This window comes from Lutzomyia longipalpis, chromosome 4, assembly GCF_024334085.1.
Source record: "Lutzomyia longipalpis isolate SR_M1_2022 chromosome 4, ASM2433408v1".
NCBI classification, from domain to species: domain Eukaryota; kingdom Metazoa; phylum Arthropoda; class Insecta; order Diptera; family Psychodidae; genus Lutzomyia; species Lutzomyia longipalpis.
The window spans coordinates 8914036-8936932 of record NC_074710.1 but is presented as its reverse complement, the minus strand read 5'-3'; the positions used below and the strand labels follow the sequence as shown (position 1 = coordinate 8936932).

The 22897-nt window shown below is 34.9% G+C and overlaps 1 protein-coding gene across 4 annotated transcripts; it reads right to left on the bottom strand.

Annotated features, from left to right (window-relative positions):
- Positions 1-454: 454 nt before the first annotated feature.
- LOC129796025 (uncharacterized) lies at positions 455-21787 on the bottom strand. 4 transcript variants are annotated; one of them, XM_055837670.1, is made up of 10 exons: positions 21611-21770; positions 21317-21514; positions 20756-20846; positions 20297-20661; positions 20127-20222; positions 14368-16167; positions 9714-10411; positions 4328-5183; positions 2030-2602; positions 455-954 (listed from the first exon to the last, which is right to left on the bottom strand). In XM_055837670.1, exons 2-10 carry the CDS (start codon positions 21464-21466, stop codon positions 868-870), a joined length of 4716 nt encoding a protein of 1571 aa, XP_055693645.1. In that variant the 5' UTR covers positions 21467-21514; positions 21611-21770; the 3' UTR covers positions 455-867. The 4 variants fall into 4 exon arrangements, with proteins under 4 accessions (XP_055693645.1, XP_055693643.1, XP_055693647.1 ...); XM_055837668.1 differs by having other exon boundaries at positions 455-2602; positions 21611-21787; XM_055837672.1 differs by lacking the exon at positions 20127-20222 and having other exon boundaries at positions 21611-21787.
- Between the last annotated feature and the right edge of the window lie 1110 nt (positions 21788-22897).

Below are 22897 nucleotides of genomic sequence, written 5' to 3'. Positions count from 1 at the left end.
TCATCTACCCGGAAGTTATTTATCGGATTTATCACACAACAAAACCCCTCTTTGGCAAACAAATAATTCATACAGGTAGGTACTCTTAACGAGGTCTGCCAGGTATATAATTATTTTCTGTGCACGTGAGACAATAAATCTTATCACTAAGTGCCTATGTTACAAAAGCTCTTCTTTACTTTAGAAAAAAAGAGAAAATTTTGCCTTTAGTTTGAGAATCGTTTTGTTCTCCCACCTTTCTTTCTTTACAGAACAAGAAAAATCATAAATTGTGCATGCTAAAATAAATAAATAAATAAAAATGAACATAGAGGCAAGAAAAAAATCATCACGATGTTAACTTTTGATGATACCTCGTTGTGGCCTTATCGCCAACTCAATTACCAACGCTGCTGTTTGTTTCAATGCTGGTTTACTTGCAGTGAGAGAGAAAGATAAAAACTCTTCGTACAAATTGTTGTAAAACATTGCTAATTTTATTCACAAATCCCCAATTTTCATTATAACAATTACTCTATACAGTATACTTATTAGAGGAGATTGTGAAATTGTCACACAAATGTTTTATTTTTATATATTTTTTATTGGATAAATATTTGTATTTTTCATCAAAAAAAGGAAAGAGAATTAATTATTTGTAATCTCTGGAGAGTGGTGCTAATTATTCTTGTTAAATGCTGTATTACTGTATTAATAATTTCTAATTGAATTAATTAAAAGTGACTTATTGACTAAAAGAGAAAAGAAAAAAGAGATTCATCACTAGGCTGTCTTTTGCAACATTCTCGTAAATTAAATGAAAATTTCTTTAAAACAAATAATTTTTTTTTCTTGAATTTAAAGTCCGACAATTTTAATTGAGTTCCTTTAATGCTTTCCCTCAGCACTATTTGAAGTATTTCCATTTGTTGAGAGAATTTCTACTTCTTCATCCGATATCCAGACAGTTTCCTCCTGAAAAGGATTTTCTTCATTCAATATTTTATTTTTTTTTGCCTCCAATTTAGGGCTTATTTTAACAACACTTTAAACGTTTTTTGTCAAGCTAAAGTTTTGCGAAAGAAATTAAATAAAATAGAAGCGAAAAAATATTAATAGTCACACGACAGCACGAGACAATTCGTAGGACATTAGCAGGTCGTTCGTCCCGGAATGTCACGAAACAGGGTAATATTCATCAGTTATCTTGTGGGTAGCTTTTTTTGCAAGTTAAATAGTCAAAAAATAGCAGAATAGCTAAAAGTAACAAAATTATTATAAAAATACAATATTCGTATAATTTTCTCCATTTTTGGAAGCCCCAAAAGCTTTAAAATGGAAACAAAATGAGATTCTCCTTAAAAATATCCAAACTGAAGTTTTTCTATGACAATTTCTCTGATTTTCTTTTCAACATAAGAAAATTGATGACTGATCAGTTGATTCTGATACAAATCTTTTCTTTTTTTCTTGCAATTCCTCAGTGGTAAGATTTTTGGTATTCTGAGAAAAAATTTATAAGATTTCGACATTTTATTTCTCTCTTTAATCGTGTTTTTGAAGAAAAATTACATTTCCAGAAATCTTTAAAGATCTTTCTGAATGTTTTCTGGAACGACCAATTCTTTGTTTTTCTTTTATAGACCAACAATATATATATCGTGTCGAGGCAATATCATATACCGACAATAAAATGATTTAAAAACATTAACTAGCAAAATCTTCCAAAAACTTTTAAGTTGTTGGAAAAGAAAAGAAAATATTTTTATCATAATCGACCCCTTTGATAATTTTTTTTTACTGAAAATTCATTATTTAGCTCATGAAGAGCTCAAATTCAAAACATTCGATAAATATTCTTGAAATAATACAAAAATATCCGGAATTTTACGGAAATCATCATATTTTAACTTTCATTTTCACCAGATTTTTGTATTGAATAAAACCGTAGGAAAAATAGGTCTTCAAGGATGCCCAAAATGAGATTCCTTTGCACACTAAACAATAAAATTTGCAAAAAAATAAAAAAAAACAAAATTTTTGGACTCACCTCACGCCTCTGATCACTTTGCGGCACCACCTGTGGAGTTGTCTGAACTTCCTCTTCGTAAAGACTCTCACTGCTGCACACTTGATCGGCTTCTGCGAGATCCCCATTGCAGGGAATACTCCCAAAAACACCCCCAACATCCACAATATTGTCCTGACTACCCCTGTGTGGTGTTACAATTTGCAAATAACCCTCCATTTCGGCCGGATGTGACGTTAAATCACCCCCAACGGCACCTTCAACGCACTCCGCACCCTCATGGAGGACAACCTCATGCGCTGCTGGGAGTATTAGGCCCGTGAGGTAGTTCTCAATACTCGCAAGGAGTTCCTCTTTATCACCCGAACGACTATATGTCGACAGATGATGCATAAAGTCCTCCTGATTTATGTAGTACTTGCTGAGTGTTAGCTTCTCATTAATTGTATTATTTAGGTGGGTGAGAACAATTGTCCCAATACGCTGTAGGGCAGCCTCATTGACAATTTCAACTGTTTGCAGGAATTCAGATACTTCTTGTGCCACAATTCGTAACATATCATAATCCGGTTGGACGGCATTTTCAGCAGAGCGCTGTAGTGACAATAAAACGATTCTTTTAATAATCATTTTAAGTGTCACAAAATGTTTCGTGACATTTTATAGGATTTATTTATCTTCAATTAGTTAAAATTTTATTGAATTTGTGAGTTTATGGGGTAATTTTCTTTGACATTTTGTAATCAAATCAGACAAATTAATTGTTTTTATTATTTTAGACAGAAAACTCATGAGGAAAATGATGTTATTATAGCAAAACTTTGACTTTTTTTTTGTCACAAAATGTTACATGACATTTTCTTAGCATGATGTTTATCAGGAAAATTGAATTTTAAGATTTTAGGTAAACAAAAACTTGCGATCATGTGATCTCTAGTAAAGCGAATTTTGAAGATTGTTTTAGTTCATTTAATTTAAACCTTTGAATTTGTATTGAATAGCGCATACTTCAGGCAAGTTAGATTAGAATTGTTTATTGATTATTATTGAATGTAAGTAGAGAAAATTACAAGGAGAATGATTAGTAGAGCAAGATGAATCTGTATTACAGAGAAAATCAAAGGAAGAAGGAAAATGCCCAGAAAAGTTGAAGAAAAGAGAGACGGACAAAAGTGAGGTTAGAAGCAAGAGAAATGGATTGAAGTTCAATATTAGAAGATTAATTTGTAATTTAATTTCAGGGAAATTAGAAGATTGATAGAGAAAAGATAGGCAGACAAAGCCCAATATAGGAGGGGAATTATCTTGAAAAAGTGTTTGAATAGGAGATTTAAATTAGTGAGATTTAAGAATATGTTTTAAGTATTACAGTCCGAAATTATACGCTATGGCTTGATTTTGCCTGGAGTTTGCGATTTACCTAAAATATTTAATAAAAGCCTTGTTCAATTCTGAACAGCGAAAGAATTACTGTTAAAAAGTCACAAAAAATAAGTCTTAATGTTCCCTAACCTAGTTTGCAGGAGTAAAAACGCGGGATCTGACCTTTAGAAAATACTCTTTTATTATTTCTGCGACGTTTCGGAGCTTTATTTCTCCTTCCTCAGGCATTAATAATTGAGGGTATTTTTGTCAAATTAATTTTCACTTTCTGCATCCACTTTACATCAATTACGGTTCTCATCACCATGGCTTTTTGACTTGGACTTTTGACTTTTGGCTTTTGGCTTTTTGACTTGGTCCAAGTCAAAAAGCCATGGTGATGAGAACCGTAATTGATGTAAAGTGGATGCAGAAAGTGAAAATTTATTTGACAAAAATACCCTCAATTATTAATGCCTGAGGAAGGAGAAATAAAGCTCCGAAACGTCGCAGAAATAATAAAAGAGTATTTTCTAAAGGTCAGATCCCGCGTTTTGACTCCCACAACATTTGTAAATTGACCGAATCTCCAACATTGCTAGTTTGCAGGTGTATAAATTGTCACAAGACAATCCATGACCTTCCTAAGGACATTTTCTTAATGAAATAAGTTTTTGAAAGAAAAATTTCAAAAGTCCGAAAACAAGTTTGTATAGGAATTAAAATTGTCACAAGACAATCCATGACCTTCCTAAGGACCTTTTCTTAATGAAATAAGTTTTTGAAAGAAAAATTTCAAAAGTCCGAAAACAAGTTTGTATAGGAATTTAAATTGTCACAAGACAATCCATGACCTTCCTAAGGACATTATTTTAATGAATTAAAATTTTTAAAAGAAAAACCTAAAAAGTTAAAAAATAAAAGGAAAAATGAAGTAATATTAAAGAATTTACTTACAGCTGGTGTGCTTTGAGTGGATGATTGATAGTCAAAATGCTCCGTCCTTGCATTCTCCTGCAACTGCTGCTCCTCCTGATCCTGCACATTGCTGACATTGTCCCCATCTGCGGGATTTGCGGCATCTGCTGACCCATAAGCTTCAGCCTCAACGTGTATTGTCGACTCAACGTAGCGATTGTAGAGCTCTTGAATGGATTGAAGTGTTTGCTGTCGCATTGGATCCGATGACATTAGCTGCAAATCCCGGAAGAGCTGTATGAGGAAGTACGGCCGTAGCTCATTGGCCGCAATGAGGGCAGACACCTCCATGTAGACATTCTCCTTTAGCTCCTCAAAGAACTTCGATGTGGACTTTGTATTTCGCCCCGATGATGCACTAGCGAGGTTTCTATCATCACTCGCCACAGAATCGGGATTTACAGTCAAAATATTTCGATCCATTGTGCGCCTTGAACGCTTCTTGTTCCCATTTCCCTTTGCTTGTGTCTTGGATTTTGCACTGAATTCACTCACGCCCAAATTAATGGGATTCGTATGGAAGCCCAGAACGTCTGACATTGGATTCACCGGATGCTGCTGCTGCAGCACATCCCCACCAACAGTTGTTGGGATCATCTGTACTTGCTGCTCAACGTGCTGTTGCTCCATAATCCCCCCACAATTCACCTGATTCACCTCATTCCGGAAGCGATGATGCTCAAATTTATTCTCCAACACGGGCAAATTATTTGGTTGATTGCGAAAATGCGGCGCCCTGTGGTCCGTATTGAAGGGGAAATTCGACGAGGAGGAACTACAAGAATCCTCATTGCTCTTGCAACTATTGCCAGAAAGTAAATTCTGTCGAGAATAGCTGAAACAACGTGGAGAGAAAAGGAATCTTTATTGAGCCCACCTTTTGACGATCTTTTTCTTCTTTAATTAGAGCTTCTTGGACACAACAAATAAAAAGAAAATCAACGAATTTAACGAAAATCCAGCGCAAAGAAAGAACGTAACAAAAAAACAACAACAATAAAGAAATACGGAATTGAAATAAATTAAATTAAATTAAAAAAAGAAGCCAAAAAGTGCGGCAAAAGACTTCAATGTTAGTATTTTTGTCTGCTGTACGATCAGTGTGGGCATTAAAATGAAATTTCGATCCATTACTTCCGGTTCATTGCGTGCGCCATTGATCATAATTTTGTATTGATGCATAAATTCCCACAATTCCTTGAGAAAGAAGGCTAGTCATTCTAGTATGAATCAGTCCCCAAGGAGGTGACCAAATTTTGTTTTTAAATTATCGTAGGGCATTACTAAGGACTCAAGAAAATCGTGGTAATTTCCCGGAAAAGCGCTGGGAAATATACGAATTTTCACATTTTATGTCAAATCGGGTGCAAACTTCTTTGATTTTTTTCTTAATTTCTAGTTATTCTAGAAAATTCTTTTCTGTGTCATATGAAAGCTATTTAAAGGCCTAACAATATATATTTAAACCATTTTCCTACGGTGGAAAACTCGCGAGATTTTCCGGCATTGAACTTTTCTTTTGCTTCCCATTTCTCCAATATTGAACGTGACCAATTTTAAAATATCTCATTTTGTAGCATTTTTAATTATCTTTCATTTGGTATAACACTTGCCGGGGAAATCCGCTGGGAAAACTCGCTACAGAACGATTTTCCAAAGTTAAGCACGTTTTCGCGTTGGAGGAAAAGAGATGGCCAATTTTTTTCTAGGGGAATTCTTAGAACATTCTGGAAACATCAAAGAGGAGAAATTGCCTATCTCTTTTTTTCCAACGTGAAAACGTGCTTAACTTTGGAAAATCGTTCTGTAGCGAGTTTTCCCAGCGGATTTCCCCTGCAAGTGTTATACCAAATAAAAGATAATTAAAAATGCTACAAAATGAGATATTTTAAAATTGGTCACGTTCAATATTGGAGAAATGGGAAGCGAAAGAAAAGTTCAATGCCGGAAAATCTCGCGAGTTTTCCACCGTAGGAAAATGGTTTAAATATATATTGTTAGGCCTTTAAATAGCTTTCATATGGCACAGAAAGGAATTTTCTAGAATAACTAGATATTAAGAAAAAAATCAAAGAAGTTTGCACCCGATTTGACATAAAATGTGAAAATTCGTATATTTCCCAGCGCTTTTCCGGGAAATTACCTAGCTTTTCTTGAGTCTTTGACAATGCCCTACGATAATTTAAAAACAAAATTTGGTTACCTCCTTGGGGACTGATTCATACTAGAATGACTAGCCTTCTTTCCTCACAGACTATCAATATTGCACGGTTGTCCGAAAATTTTCAATTCAATTTCTTTGCTTTTTTTTTTTAACCCTTTTAGGTCCGCGATCAATCTAGCGAGGTGATTGAAATTAAAATAATTTTTATGGGTTCCTTTGAGCTTAAATAAGATATTTTTAGCAAAAAATCTTAACTCAAAAATTTTCGGTTTTTCGTCCTTCCTGATCCTGTGAGTCCTTGTGGATGTCCTTTTGTGGTCATAAAATGATCAGGGATTGTTAAGACATAGTCTTGTACAGGGGCGTAGCGAGAGGGGGGGGGGGGGGGTTTGGGGGTTATAACCCCCCCTCGAGTCGAGCCAAATTAACTCAAGAACAGTTTGATCAAGTATCAGAAAAATCGCTAAAATTTTCGATTTTGGGATCGTTTTTTCTCACTTTCTTTTATCTAAGCATTCACAATTTACATTTTACTTAATATCAATAAATGTCTAAAAGAAAAAAAAAAAAACAAGAATTTAGAGCTACCAATATACTGTTAATAGCCACAAAAATTTTTATTTTCTACTTCACTGATCAGAAAGTTTCTTGAAAATTTTATTTATATATTATTTTTTTTTTGAAAAGAGTCACTCAAAATCCATTTGATATTGGATGAAATGCATTAGTCAGACAGACTTAAGTTTTCTCAAGAAATACTTAGATTTTTGAAAAGTTTTCTTAAGAATGTGTAAAGTTTTCAAAAGATTTCTTACGAATCCTTAAGGAAAAACTTAAGATCGTAAGAAAAATTTTAAGATTTTTAAGCTTTCTTAAACGAAACTTAAGATTTTTAAAGTAAATCGAGCAAAATGCATTTTTCGATTACATTTTCTGATCGTCTTGAGGCATTGAAATTCGTAAAAATCATCACAAATATATTATAGTCAAATCGATCTAAAAAAAATACTTGTCATCCTTTTTTTTTTTTAAATCGGAAACTTATAAAATGTCGTAATATTTGATTTAAAATTGAAACCTTTAAGGCTGAGAGGATTTAAATTCAAACAATGAGTAAAAATCTTAATTTTTCTTAAGAATTTTCAAGTTTTCTCAAAAAATCTTAAGATTTTTTAATTCAGTTTGAATCGAGCAAAATGCATGTTTTTCGATGATTTTTACTAATTTAGATGCCTGAAAACCATCAGAATAGATCTTCGAAAAATATGAATTTGAACCGAATCAGCCTGATTAAAGAAATTCTAGTTTCGATTGTGAAAATTAAGGAAATTCTATATTTTCATTAAAAAAAAAACTCAAATTTTTCTTAAGAAAACTTGAGAAATTCTTTAAAAAAAAAAGTTTTTTAAGAAAATTTATGAAATTCTTAGAGATCTTAAGACAATATGACTAATGAATTTCACCCAATGATCGGTACTGTGAGAACATTTTGTTCTTACAAAAAGTGAAATCAAAAGTTTGTAACCATTTTGGCTATATGAATCTTGAAGGAGTTCAAAAGCCGTACAATTAAAAATGAAGAAGAAGAAATTTCTACCCTCCCCCCCCCCCTCAAATTTTGTTCTGGCTACGCCCCTGGTCTTGTACTAATTTTGTCTCAATTTTTAAAAATTAACTATTACAAAATGAAATATTTTCTAAATTGAGTCTTTGGGTCAGTGTATGACCCAATAAACCTTAAGGGGTTAAGAAGCCAAAAATGTTATGAAATTTAAAATAAGCCACAAAGCAAATAAAGAAAATATTGGTTTAAAATAAGAATATCTCATTGGCCAATATTTGGTAAAATATTGGCTGTATTAGCTAAAATTGTAGTTGATAAGTTTGAAATTTCAAATTTTTCAAGATTTTTCTGATTTATCTGAATTTTTTTTCTCAATATTTCCTTTCAGTTTTCGAAGATAAAATTTATTCTCTGATTTTTTTTTATTTCAGTTAGTTTCCTAATTTTTATTTCAACTTCTAATTATTCAATTTTTATGAAAAATTTCAGTTTTTTAAACTTCTTCGTTTTTTTTTTGGTTTTGTACAGGGCCGAACGTCATTTCGACTTTAAAAAATTGTAATTTCAGGTTTTGAAATTTGATATTTGGTGTTTGAATTTTAGAATTCTTAGAATTAAGATTCTGAACAATTTTATTTCAAACTCTGAATCTTCATTTTCAGTTTATTGAAAGCTTTCTAAAAAAAATTAAGTCAAGTTTCAGGAAATTTTAATTTCAGTTTTTTTGATATTTTATTTCAATTTCCGAAATGTTTTTTTTTTTCAATTTTTCACAATTTATTATTTCAGCTTTTGAAATTTTGTTCTTTCATTTTTTTTTAGTCCAAAATTTCAAATTGAGTTTCTTTTTTTTGTTTATCTTCTGTGAGCTTCTCACTAAATTTTCTGAACTCTGAATTTTATTCTCTGAATTTTTTTTTTAAATTATCTTTAAGAATTGTTCAATTTAAGGCTCTGAAAGTTTCAATTCATTTTTCTAAAAATCATTTTTGCTTTTCTACGATATTTTTTTTAATTTTTTTTTATCTTCATAACATTCTAAAATCGAAAGCTTAATTCTTTGTCTTACAAGAAATTTAAAAAAAAAAATCTTGTCATAGTACCTATTCTAAATCCTTCCCAAAGAAAAATATCTCCTGTTAATTAGCAAAAAACTGCGTCAAATTTTCCCAGCTTGTTGTTTATATTTTTTTTTGTTAAGAAAACCCACATTTAGGCAAAAGAAGAAAAAGGAGAGAATGTATGTGGAAAGTGAGAATAGAAATGAGAAAACATTTTTTTTTAGATAGAGAAGAATTCTTGTTGAAATATCATCGCTATTTTAGTCACTCACAAAGCATTTTGTGAACTTACATGCGCAACGCCAAAACATTTTTGGCTTACCCTTTTTCACTCTTTTTTTTCTTTTTTCTTTTCTTTTTCTTTCATTGAAAAATTCCCCACCGGGTGGTCACTTTTAGTCAATTCAATTTTTCTTTCTTTTTGTAAATCAGAATTTCGATGTAAAACTAAAAACGGAAATTAATTTTTTTTTCGATGCGGGCCGGCGGAAACACTAAATGTGACTGAGAGAGAGAGAAAGATACAAAAGTGTGCGAGAGAGAGAGTGGGGGAAAAGGGGAAACTGCAGAACTTACCTGCGGAAGTTGTCCCAGTAGTTGTTGGCACGATTCCCAGGAGCAACTTGATTATTGAGCGCCGGTGGAGGGACATGCGTTGCAAAGGCCGTATTGGCCACAGTGGTGGCATTCTGATGATGCTGCAGATTCGCATTATTCCCCCCACTTGTGTTGTTGTTGTGATGAATGAAGATTGGCGTGGATGTTGTTTGAGCATTCAGCAGGGAATTGGGGTTGTTGTTGAGCAGCACCGGCTGTTGATTGCCCTGCGTTGCTGCATTGTTGGCCGTTGTGAAGGGATTGAGATTCCCAAATAATTGCTGCTGCTGCTGCTGCCCATCCCCATTCCCAGTGCTCTGCTGATAGAACCCACCCCCATTTGCTTGCGCTTGCTGCACATTCCCAGCAACACGTGCAATGCGATTATTCACAGCATTATTGCTACTCTGCGGTGGCCCCGGCTGATTCCGCAGCATTTGCTGATTCTGATAATTCGGGTAGATTCGTACCGGACTAAGTGGGGGTGGAAATTGATTTTGCGCCCCCGCAAAGTACGTTGGTTGCTCCGATTGAGCTCGTTGCAGGAAGGTGGACATTTGATTGCCAGCAGTTGATGTTGTGGCAACATTTGGCGGTACGGATTCAGCACGCATTGATGCATTCCCAATGCCAACACCCTCATGCGTTGGGTCTTGCTTCAGAAGACGCTCCTGAAGCTGTGGGAAAGATTTCATTTTTTCTTAAAGATCAGCTTGAACAGAAATTTGAATAAAATCGATAGTGGCGTTTTCGAGATATTTATCGAAAACTAATCGAAAAATTGGTGTTTGATCTTAGGCCCCCTAGCGGTCCCTTTTGAAACTTCTGATATTCTAGAAAACTGTAGGGATTTTTAAGAGCTTTCATTTGAGCCTAAATTGATCAAAATCGGTCAAACCGTTCTTGAGTTATGGCCGATTATCGATGAAAAGGTGTGGCGGCCATATTGGCTAAGCGGCTTTGCCGATTTTTGATCAAAGTTATCGTTGGAAGGACCTTGATAAGCTTCTGTCACTGTTAAATAAATTTCAGTTAAAAACACCAATTATTCTGCTAAATATCTTCCAACAAAGAACTTCAATGAAATTTTAGTCTTTTTAACCAATTTAATTATTGGATAATTGACCAATTCAATAGATGGAAAGAACTTTGGTGAAAAAGTAATTTGACCGAATCGTATTATCTTACAACTCCCATCAATATACTTCAGTATTTTTGATTAATTCAAATAATAGAAAGCGCAACTAGAACTATTTTAATCTGCTCTTTTTAATTTTTCTCTTAAAAACTTCTGTGCTTTTAGTTTTTTCATTATTTAATTTTGAGTGTTTCATTCTGTCATTTTACCTGAATAACTTCTTTCATAATATTAACCAAATTTTTGCGTTTTTGATCATTCAAATTGTTTTTTCTCTCTTTTCATTGATATTTCTATCATTTTCACTCATAAAATCCGTTATATTACTTAAATGATATATTCCGTCAAAATGTCTTTTCATTGATCACTTTACTTGAGCGATTTTAATAAAATTTTATTTTTAAGAGAGCTGCAACATCAAAATTTTTAAACTCTAACTTTTATAGGGGCTGAGATAAAACAAACTTTTGCGAGTGTTTCAAAATGGCAAATGCTGAATTTAACCTCAAAATCGAATGACATCCTGTCGGTATTTAAACTTTACCTTTAACACTTGGAGGACCCAACATTTGGCACAACGCGGAGGATCAAATTGGTAATAACTACCAGCTGATAAAATATGCTCAATAATTAATTATTAATCAGTTTATTGAACAAGGATCGAAAGTTTCACTAATTTTCAATCTCCTTCAAGCATTCCTACACCGAATTACTAAATATTTAATTTAGAAAATTGTCACTGAAAAAAAATTGCGTAGAATCGATGCAAAATTGCCAATTAAAACGAATTTTTTAGCTACAATTTTACATAATTTATTATTGCGCCTAAATCATCACAAACTTTGATTCATCAAGTAACTTTTTAGTCACTTCCGGCAATAAAATTAGTCCACATTAATGATTTTTACCGAGGAAAAGTGAACAAGAGTACTTTATTTGGGAAATATGGGGAAACATAACCTCAAAACCACGGCAAAAATGTATGGGATTTTGACTGGTAGTTATTACCAATTTGATCCTCCACGTTGGATTCTGACTTTGACCTCAATTATCTTCCAAAGAAAAGACTTTTCTCGAGATTTTCTTTCTGCTATCTTAAAGTAATTAAAATTCCCTACACATAGATGCTAAATTAATCGAGATAAGTCCAATAGATTTTATTCTGTGACGATTTTAAGGTTTCAATTGGTACCAATTACCAGTAAAGTCCTCCGAGTGTTAAAAAACTTTGATTATGATTGAAGTAATCAGCGAAATGACACTTTAGCAGCTTATTTGATAGAAGTTATTCGGTGAAAGAACAAAAACTCAGATTTAAATACTTCCATAGTTATAATGACTGAAGTTATTTAGTCAAAAATATGAAACAGTCAAAACAACAAAAGTTATTTTATTAAAATAACGAAAAAAAACAGTCAAAGAACCCAAAGTTATTCAGTGAATTGATACTATAGCAAATTGAATCAGTCCATTTAACTGGTCACAACAATCTTTCTTTAAAAAATTGTCTAAATGACTGAAGTAATCAGTCATCATCTTCCAGTAATTAGAGTTAGTCAAAACGACCGAAGTACTTCAATAAAATTGACAGAATGATTCAGTTAAATCATATTGCGCGAGTACTGCAACCATTAAAAGTACTTCGATCATTTTGATCAATTCTAATGGTGAAAGATAATGACTGATTACTTCAGTCATTTAGACAATTTTTTTAAAGCATGAATAACAAAAGTAATTCAGTGTCTGGAAAAATCGTTAAGTAAAAAAAAAAACAGAAGTTAAGACAGAAGTATTGGTTTGTCCAATATTTATCCGGATTTCTAACCTAACATTTTTACCATTACATTCAATGGGGATGAATGAGACAGAAAATCAAAATTGTACTGAATTTATGTGAATAACTTAGGTTAGAAATCTGTGTAAATATTGGACAAACCAATACATTTGATGAAAAATATGGAAAGAATGATTCAGTTAAGTTCTTTCATCTTTTGAATTGGTCAAGAAGATAGAAGTTCTTCAATAAACTTGACAGAATGATTCAGTTAAATCACATTGGGCGAAGTGCTTCAACTATATAAATTAATCAAAACGATCGAAGTACTTCAATAAAATTGACATCTTCCACCAATTGAATTAGTCAAAAATTACCAAAGTTTTGACAGAATTTAATGAAAGATTTTTGACAATTATTTCTGTTAAAATAGCAAAAGTATTTTTAACAGTGATTTAACTATTCTTTTCGTGCTCATACCAAGTTTGGGGACAAATTGACAACAAAAAGTAAAATGTACTGGTAAGCTGACTAAGCTTACGGGAGCTGTGTTTCTTTCAGTGTACCAATTTTGTGAGAGCAAACTAGAACGCGAATTAATTTAAATACGCGCAAAGTCGGGAAAAGTAGAAAAGTCATACCCTAAGAAATCTTTAGAAGGCTATATCTCGAGAACGGATTCATAGATTTTCATAAATTTTCTTTTGTTTTAAAGGTCTCGAAGTCAGCTATAACATATCGAAAAATGAAAAAAATTTATGTCACCATTTTCGAAAAATTCGAGTTCGAAATTTTCGAAAACTTTGTTTTTGACTTTAGCGCCTCTTGCGGTCATTTCTCGAAGTTGCAATGTTCTAGACATTTGTAGGGTTTCTCGAAACCTTTCATTTGCGCTTGAGTTGATCAAGATCGGACTTGTAGAACCCGAGATATGACATGCCAACTTTGGAAGGCTATATCTCGAGAACGGATCCATAGATTTTCTTCATTTTTGGCATGAAGCTAGATAATATGGTCAGCTACAACATATCAAAAAATGAAAAAAATTTATGTCGTCGTTTTCGAGATATTCATCGAAAACTCATCGAAAATTTTGTTTTTGATTTTTGGCCCCCTAGCGGTCACTTTTGAAACTTCGGATGTTCTAGAGAGTTGTAGGGTTTGTTGAGATCTTTCATTTGACCCCGGGTTGATCAAAATCGGTCAAGCCGTTTTCGAGTTATGGTCGATTTTCGATGAAAAATTGTGGCGGCCATATTGACTAAACGGCTTGACCGATTTTCGAAAATGAGGCATCGTTGGAAAGGTCTTGATGGCCCCTACAACATATCAAAATTTCAGCCCTCTAGCTATAATAGCGGCTGAGATATAGCGAAAACAAAATTTTGAGGTTATTCAAAATGGCGGATGGGGGGGTGGGGGGGTGCATTTGACCTCATAATCGGATTTCTTCATGTCGATATTTAAACTTTGCCGTTTACCGCAAGTCTCTATCTATCACCGTTCTCTTGCAATTTAAGTTTATAATCCGGAGGGCCGGACGGACGGACGGCCGGACGGACGGCCGGCCGGAAAAAAACTTATTTTTGGCGCATACGTTTTTTGGAATGTGGGGACCCTAATTCGTGCTCATCCCAAGTTTGAGACCGATCTGACGACTTTCGATTTTGCTCGGTACACAAAAGCTGTGTCTGAAAGAAACACAGCTAAAATAAACTCACCAAGAGAACGGCATTGTTGAGATTATTGAGCTCCCTCTGCTGTGACCAGAGCAGCTGATTGCACTGCGACACTGAATTAATGAGCATCTGCTGTGTTTGGATAAACTGCTGCAGTAGCAGTGAATCCCCTCCGCGACTCCCTGCGTAGACACTCCCGCAGAAAGGATCATTTGCTGCGAGATGATGATGATGACACTGCGGACTCTGATGGTCCACATTGAATCCCGCATGCGTCTGTGGGCAGAAGTTCTGTGCGGGAGTAGCGTAGAAGGAGTTGCATGGGGAGAAGTGATTGGCAGGCAGGGAAAGGGGATGTGGAGTTGCATTCCCGGGAGACATTTCCACATTTTCCCGAGAAATCTTCCTCCACGCCCCCCCACCACTCGCCCCACTTGCTGCACTACGATCCATCCCAATTTGCTGAAGACTCTTCGTACTGCCGGATTTGAGGCTTGACGCATCAATTGGGATGGTACTGTCGGTGGATTCTGTGCTCATTTGTTTGGGATTTGCACGTCTTGGTGGCTGTTGGTGCTGCCCCGTAACTTGCCGTTGTTGCTCAGCTTGGAGTTTCTCCACAATCTTCTCATATTCCTTCTTCTTTGACTCATACTCCTCCTTGAGACGTTGCTGCTCCCGCTGCTGCTGTCGCTGTTGCTCCCTATGTTGCTCCTGTGGTGCAGGACTCACTTCCCTGATGGTGCTTCCGCTCTGATTTGACGTCTTCTCCAACATATCATCCCTCCGACGCTCCATTTCATCCTTTATATTCTTCAAGCGTTCCCTTTCGGACACAAGCGACAGGGCCTGCGCACGGAGATCCTGTGTCATGGCATGAAGTGCCTGAACACGATCACTCAGAACACTTTCATCCCTCTGTGGACGATCAAAGTCTGCATTTGTCACTTTAGCACCACCCTGCAAGTTTCCGGATAAATTATTTAGATTCTCCACATGCGCCGGCTTCTGTGCCATCATTGGAACATCCTCATCGGGATCCTCCCCCATGCTTGTCTTCATCTCAATCAATTTCACCGTCTCCATCATATCCTTGAGGCGATTCAATTGATCCTTCATTGCATTTATCTCAGCAATTTTATCACCAATCTCACTATTCCCTGCCTCTGCTGCCTCATCCAACCCCTCCAGCTCCGCATTCTCCGTCTCAGACTCAACATCTGACGGCTGTAGGGCCCCATTTGTCTGCCCCACAGCTCCCGGAAGGAGTTCAATCGGAACAATCCTTTCCAAGGAAATGGGAACAACTCTCGCAGCATCCCCATTGGCCACATGTTGCTGCTGCTGCTGCTGCACATCCCCAAATGCCCGATCTGCTTCAACATTCATATTCTGCAACTCACTCACGAGCTTCTCCATCTGACTCTTGCGCTCCTTCAACTCCTGCAGCTTCTTCTGCAGCATCGTCTGCTCCGCCATGGCTACTGCAGCATCCTCCCCCAGTAGGGATGCCATGTCATTTTGCCCATGAATAAAATTCGTCAATGCCTGCATGCGTGTCATCAAGTTCGACACATCATCCTGCACAGCCTCAACTGAATCATAATTCCCCTGACCACCCCCCCCTTGCGTCTGTGCCAGAGGATTCTGCACACGAATCTGCTCCATTTCCTGCAATTGCTGCTTTGCCACCTGCTGCAGGCGCATCAACTGCTGCTGTTGCTCCTTAATGTTCTGCATATTCCTACTTGACACCCCAAGACGTTGCTGCAGATCCTCCAGCAACGGTGTATCCGGTGTGGAGTGAATACTCGTCACTGACTGCGGTCGTGGCCCATTGATCTGCAAAAGGAATTTTCACCTTCATCCTCCTCTTCTTCTTCTTATTCTCCTCCCTCTCTCTCTCTCTCTCTCGCAATTTTCCCGGCGAGAGGAGGAAAGAAAAACATGATCAACACGAATCACAAAGCTATTTCTAGTGCCACACATAACACAGATAAAGTAATGCGTGGGTGGGGAGAAATCTATTTTTGGGAAAGTGAAAATCTCTTTGGGAAGAAAACACACACCATGAGATGATGAAAATTGGGCGGGAAACTTCCTGAAACTTTCAACTTCTTGATTAATCAAATTATTTTTAATTTATTTATAATCAACAGTTCATGGAAGGAAAATTATGCGCAGTATTGTTAACCCTTTGAAGGCCACTGTGGAAGTCTCAGGGCGTCGAACGGGTAGTTTTTCGATGTAAAAAACATCCACTGATATTTATCGATTTGCAACGTTTTAAAAGAATCACAGCTAAAAGTGGGTGGGGGAAACTGGGGTAATTCGGTGAATTTTTGGGAGATAATTTTTCCTGAGTTCCGTGGAAATATTTGAGATTTCCCATGAGAACTATCTTATAGGAAATTTTCCGGGCTACAACTTTGTCTCAGACGATTTTTCTCTATCGCAATGGGAAAATGCTTTTTCAGGCCATTTTCCAAACCCTTCCAAATTTGCCTGTTCCAAAAATCCTGGGGTAAAACAGTTAATTGCGTTTTTTATTCGCTAATCTTAATTTAATGAAATTATTTTAGCAAGGCATTATAATATCTATTGAGAATGAGAGATTTGTGTACCAATTAAAACTTTTTTTTAATAAAAAAAATACAAAAAATTAAAAAAAACGTTAAATTTAAGAAATTGCCTTTTTTATTTTTTTAGTTTATGAAAATTGGTAGTAGTCAGTGATTAAACATCCCAAATTGTATATAATAGTTATAGTAATTAAGGGAAATTATTTTTTCAAAAATTTAAAAAGTTATTTTAAAAAGACACCAGATTCACCATTTTGCCCCAAGCGGTACTTTTTACTATCAGTGTTTTACGGGAAAACTCGGAAAATTTTTTCGGAAAATTCAGATTAGATTCGTGTTTAGCAATAGTTACTCTGTCTAAAAATGCATTTGGATCAAAAAAATTGCAGAGAATTTCGCCAAAACTGAATTTGTAATTGAGTGGTCAGAGTAACTTTGAGGTTCGAAATATTTGTTTTTCAAATAAAAGCCAAAATATTGGATCAATTATTATGAAACTTTCTAGGCTTAGGCAGGGGTATAACGTGCAACTACTGACAAAATTAGACAGATTAGCTCTCACTGCTTCTTGAGTTATTAATTTTTATTTTTTTTCAAATTCACCATTTTACCCCAGTTACCCCTATGTAATAAAAAAAATAATATTATATTATAATACGTAATAATATGTAATAAATAGGTAATCGAGGTAGAAAATGCTAACCCGGCTGGTCCATACTGCCTCATTCTTCCCATGATCTTGATATTTTTATTTGAAGAATTAAAATTTTTTTTGTTTTGAAATTTCTTTTAAATTAAAAATCATTTTATGTTTCAAAGGAAAAAGTTTGAATTGTAATATTACCGTAAAGAAAAATATTTTTATATAATTACCTGACTGGCGAATATTTGAAAAATTGCGTTAGAGTAATAAAAAAATTAAAAAACTTTTTTTTTTAAAAATCTCCTTAAAGAAATTATGCAATAGAACTTAAAACTTTGAAAACTTAATTTTTTACATTATTAAAATTTAAAAATGAAAAATTGGAAGTTTTCAAATCACTCCACTGAAGTTTACTAAATATTGAAATGTAACATTTAGTTATGAAATTAATTCTTCAGATGGAAAAGTAATGTGCAGTCTTTAAAATTTAAAAAAACTAAATATTTTTTCAGACACTGAAATTTTGAAATTTAAGACACGAAATTTTGTCAGAAATATTTTAATGACTTTTTTTTACAAGTCATTGCCTTGAAATTTTGCTGGCGTTGAAATTTAAGAATAAGTCCTTTGAAATTTATCATTGACCTACGAAAATTTCAAAATTTTCAAATATTGCAATAAAATAAATTCTGAGATTTAAAATAAATCTTGGAACTTTTGCAGACATTGAAAATTTACATTAAATCGTTGGAATTTCAGGTTATTTCATTGAAAGGATTGAAAGCACTTAAGTGACTGAAATTATCTTGAAGAATTTGAAATTTTAGATATTGAAATTTTATAGTTAGTTTAATTATAAATTGAAGCAATTAAATTTAAGACATTGCTCTTTGAAATTCTGTGTGGCTGAAATTTAAAATTTTGTTTCTGACTGGAAATATAAAATTTAGATCTGAGAAATTTTTTAGACATTGAAATTTTTGAAATCATTGAAAATTATGATTTCAATTATTTAATTGAAAAAAAATCAGGAGCTGAAATTGCCTTTTAAGGTTTGAAATTTAAGAATTAAATTTTTGAAATTTTCAATACATTGAAATTTTGCGTTTAGTCATTGAAATTTAAGACAAAATTCTTTGAAATTTTCAATTACTGCTATAAAAAGTTTATCAGGGACTGAAATTTTCCTGAAAAATTTGAAATTTATAATTCAAATCCTTGAAATTTTCATAAGAAAAAATATTTTTCAAAAGAGAAAACTTATTAGGGGAAGACGGGGTAATTTGGCCACTTTGGGGGTTTTTGGGATATATCAAGCAAGTGTGGTAGTACGAAGAAAAACAAATAGCCCTATTTTGTAGGAAATTTTCCGGCCTAAAACTTTCCCATATAACACTTTTCTCTATCTCTATGAGAAATGGGTGAATTTTCCATTTTCCTGGACCCTTAGCTTAGTGGCCAAATTACCCCGAGCACGGGTAATTTGGACACTTTGGCGCATGAATTATTAAACATGAAAATTTTTGGACAATAAAATAATTTTATTTTTCCGATTATTTTATTGGAAGATAGGACATTTATCTAAGATTCATTTCCAGTAATTTGCCAGATAAAAATATTTAACAGAGCCTCAAACTTTAACATTTTCTGAACCATAAACGAGCAAAAACTAAAAGTAGCCGTTTTTCAGATTTTCGTAACTTACTTTTTTTAGCTAAAATTTTTTGGTATAAATTGTTTATAATCATAAATAAATCATTAAAAGGCACAACCATAGTGAATATCATGAACATGCGTCGGAAAATAGTGCCGGAAAAACTCAAGTGGCCAAATTACCCCACTCCAATTTTCCGGATAAAACCATTTCCACAGGAAAATCTGTTTGAGATATCGGAAAATGGATGTCACTATCGTATTTATGGGGAATCAATGGCCCTTAGTGACGTATAAACTAATTTTTAAGCGTTAAAAAATTATCGGAAGAGTCGAATTTCCAAAATGCCAAAAGCACTTGAAAATGGAAAAAATGGTTTTTATCAAATAAAAGAAAATCTAATGATCGGATTTTCCCCAAACTTGGTACAATTGGTTATCCCTGTAGGGAGTATAAACTGTGAAGAAATGGATTTTCTAGCATTAGCGGTAATACCATTTTTAGAAATCGAAAGTGGCCAAATTACCCCGTCCTCCCCTATTCAATCTCCAAAAATTTATTTTCCAAATTCTTTTGCTTCCTCTTCAAGAGATTTTTTTTTTATTTCTCTTTACAAACAAAGAATTTAAATGTAAAAAAGAATCAAGAAGTGAATGATTCAATAAAAAAATCTTTCAGAAGATAAATTATCAGAAAATCATTAAAATCCCCAAAATGTTGTAATTTTAAATTGAAATTCTGCCTTATTGAGTCCTTAATCCGCATGAAAAGATTGTTTAAAGGCCGAGAGGGAGGTGGAAGGTCATTAAGAAACAGCACAGTTTAAACACACGGAAGCACGCGCGCTTGAGGAAAATGTTAATGGGACAAGAAGAGAGAAGGTGGAAGGAAAGAAAGATGCGCAACGCGAGCCACTCATCACCTCTGACTCACTGCCACTGTTGGCGATCGTCTCCAAGTTTGTGGAGTCAATGGGTTCGGGCGTTTGGTCCACGTTCACCATCTCCGCGTGTCCTGACTTTGTGAAATAATCCCCCAAATGATGAAGGGTTAAGAAAGCTCTCTAAAAGGGGGCTTAAAGGAGTGACTCACCTTGTCGGTGCGAATGGAAGTAATGAGTCCGGATGTGATCTGAATGTAGTCCTGAATTTGACTCAGACGCTCCTCAATATTCCCCCGAATTGCTGAGAGACTTCGCTCATTGAGTGCGTGCCTTGCGGGGAGATTCGTTGGGATTTGCGGGGAACTTCCTTCGGTTATTCTGTGAGCTTCCTGCGCCAATCTCGGAGCTTCGTTCACTGTATTCGGGGTCGTGGGGATGACCACACCAATTGCTGCGGGATTTGCTGGATTGTGGCTCAATGGGTGCTGATCTGTGAGGTCATCATGCAGGAGATTACGACGCAAAATTGGACGAACGGGTATGAAGCGACTATTCTCTTGAAGTGAGATATTTTCTACGCAAGAAAAGAGAGAAGAAGATCACTTTCTTGATCTATTTTTGCGCAATTTTTGAGGGGCACTACTGTGTAATCTGCCCTCATTACTCACCCAATTCGTAGCAGCCCCCTTCACCAGGTGTTCGTCTATTGCGACTCCTTATCAAGCTCACCTCCTCCGGTTGGAGATTATTCACAAGATCCTGCCACAGAGAGAGAGACAAGAAGGGAGAAAATTGTAACGATCCGCACGGAAAAGCGATCGAGAGAAGACTAAAAGAGAACTTTTCACGAAAAATGAAACACAAATTCCTCCCATCCCACAGTGAGGGTCGTGCAAATGCACTCAAAGTTTTATCTTTCATCATTTTTCGCATAATTTCCTTCCAAAAATATTTTCAGAACAATTTTTTTGATAATTAAATAAACTAATAAAGAAAATTTACTAAAAACTCCCCCAAAAAATCACTTCCGGAAAAAAACTCCATTTCAACGACCATCACTGTATGCGAGGAATTTGGTGCAAAAGTGGCAAAAATAGAAATCTCTCCGGGAGAGGAAAAATCAATTTTCTCGCGTGTGAAAAATCAATGACGACACCTTGGAGCACCACGCCAGGAGCACAAGGAGGAGCAAGAAGAGCAGAAAGAGCATTAAGAGAGGAAAATCTCACGTTTAAATGCTGAAGATCGCGACGAGTGGGCACGACAACCTCTTGGGGAACACTCGAATTCTTCCTCGCCTTTGTCTTTGGCACCGTTCCCGTCTGTCGCTTTCCGTTGCCCTGACCACCGTTGTTGTTTGTATTCGCACCCGGAGCCATATTTCACTCCCAATTTCCCACACACCGGAAGAAAATTCTTTTCCAAATCTATGAAAGAAAAAAAAAGAAATTGTAAAAGGAAAATCAATGGAATCCATCTTTGTGGGCAATGAAAAATTCCTTCGATTTTCAACACAAAATTACCTCGCTCCCAGTAAAAATATCCTGAGAACTTCAACTCCAGAACCTTTCAGAGCATTCACAGAGTACAGTAGCAAAGAATTTTCCACGATAAGGAAAGAATTTTCACCTGAAAACTTGCAAATTGATCAACATAAATTTCACACACGAACAAAAACAAACATTTTTCTCGCAGATAAATAGTTGGTAAAATGTGGTAAATTAAATGTCAAGTTTACTCAATTTACCAATTTAGTAAATTCAGTATTTTATTGTATTTACCACAATGTCGTTTTTTTATATTAACACTTGATGGACCCAACATCTGGCACAACGAATAATACTAATTCTTGATCTCCTTCAAGCATTCCTACACCTAATTACTAAATATTTAACCCTTTAACGTCCAACGTGAAACATAAAAACATTGAAACATACGCTCTTTTATCGCGATTTTTATTCTATCAATTTTTTTAGAGGACTTTTCTCACTCAGAACGTCTTCTTTGTCCTCTTTTGCGTGAATTTGATGCATTTGTAACATGGAAAAACAATTACATTCATAAATAATTGAAAGAATAAAATGTTTCACGTTTGGGTCAGCATATGACCCAAAAAATCTTAAAGGGTTAATTGAGAAAATCGTCACATCGTCACTGAAAAAAAATTGCGTAGAATCGATGCAAAATTGCCAATTCAAACGACTTTTTTAGCTACAATTTTACATAATTTATCATTGCGCCTAAATCATCACAAACTTTGATTTTTAAAGTAACATTTTAGTCACTTCCGGCAATAAAATTAGTCCATATGGTCCATATTAATGATTTTCACCGAGGAAAAGTGAACAAGAGTACTTTATTTGGGATGGGGAAATATAATCTCAAAACAATGGCTAAAATGTATGGGATTTTGACTAGTAGTTAGTACCAATTTGATCCTCCACGTTGGATTTTGACTTTGACCTCAATTATCTTCCAAAGAAAAGACTTCTCGAGATTTTCTTTCTGCTATCTTAAAGTAAGGGATGGTCACGTTATTTTGGAAACTCTATCGAGCTAAAATACCATTTTGCTGTGTAGTCAATGACGTCACCGTACCACGTGACACATCACTTTGTTCACATTTTTGACAACTAGCGCCACGATTGCTGATACTCTGAATTAAGATTTAACACCGAAAAAAACAGTTTTTGATCGATTTTGTTCGCCCGAGTTTCCAAAATAACGTGACCATCCCTTAATTAAAATTCCCTACACATAGATGCAAAATTTATCGAGATAAGTCCAATAGATTTTATTCTATGGCAATT

Excerpts from the sequence above, each read along its gene's own strand:
- LOC129796025 (XM_055837668.1), bottom strand. The coding sequence starts at position 21,466 with ATGGCTCCGGGTGCGAATACAAACAACAACGGTGGTCAGGGCAACGGA. Across the intron at positions 20,223-20,296 it reads CTTCCATTCGCACCGACAAG|TCAGGACACGCGGAGATGGT; the intron begins GTGAGTCACTCC and ends TATTTCACAAAG. Across the intron at positions 10,412-14,367 it reads TCAACAATGCCGTTCTCTTG|CTTCAGGAGCGTCTTCTGAA; the intron begins GTGAGTTTATTT and ends TCTTTCCCACAG.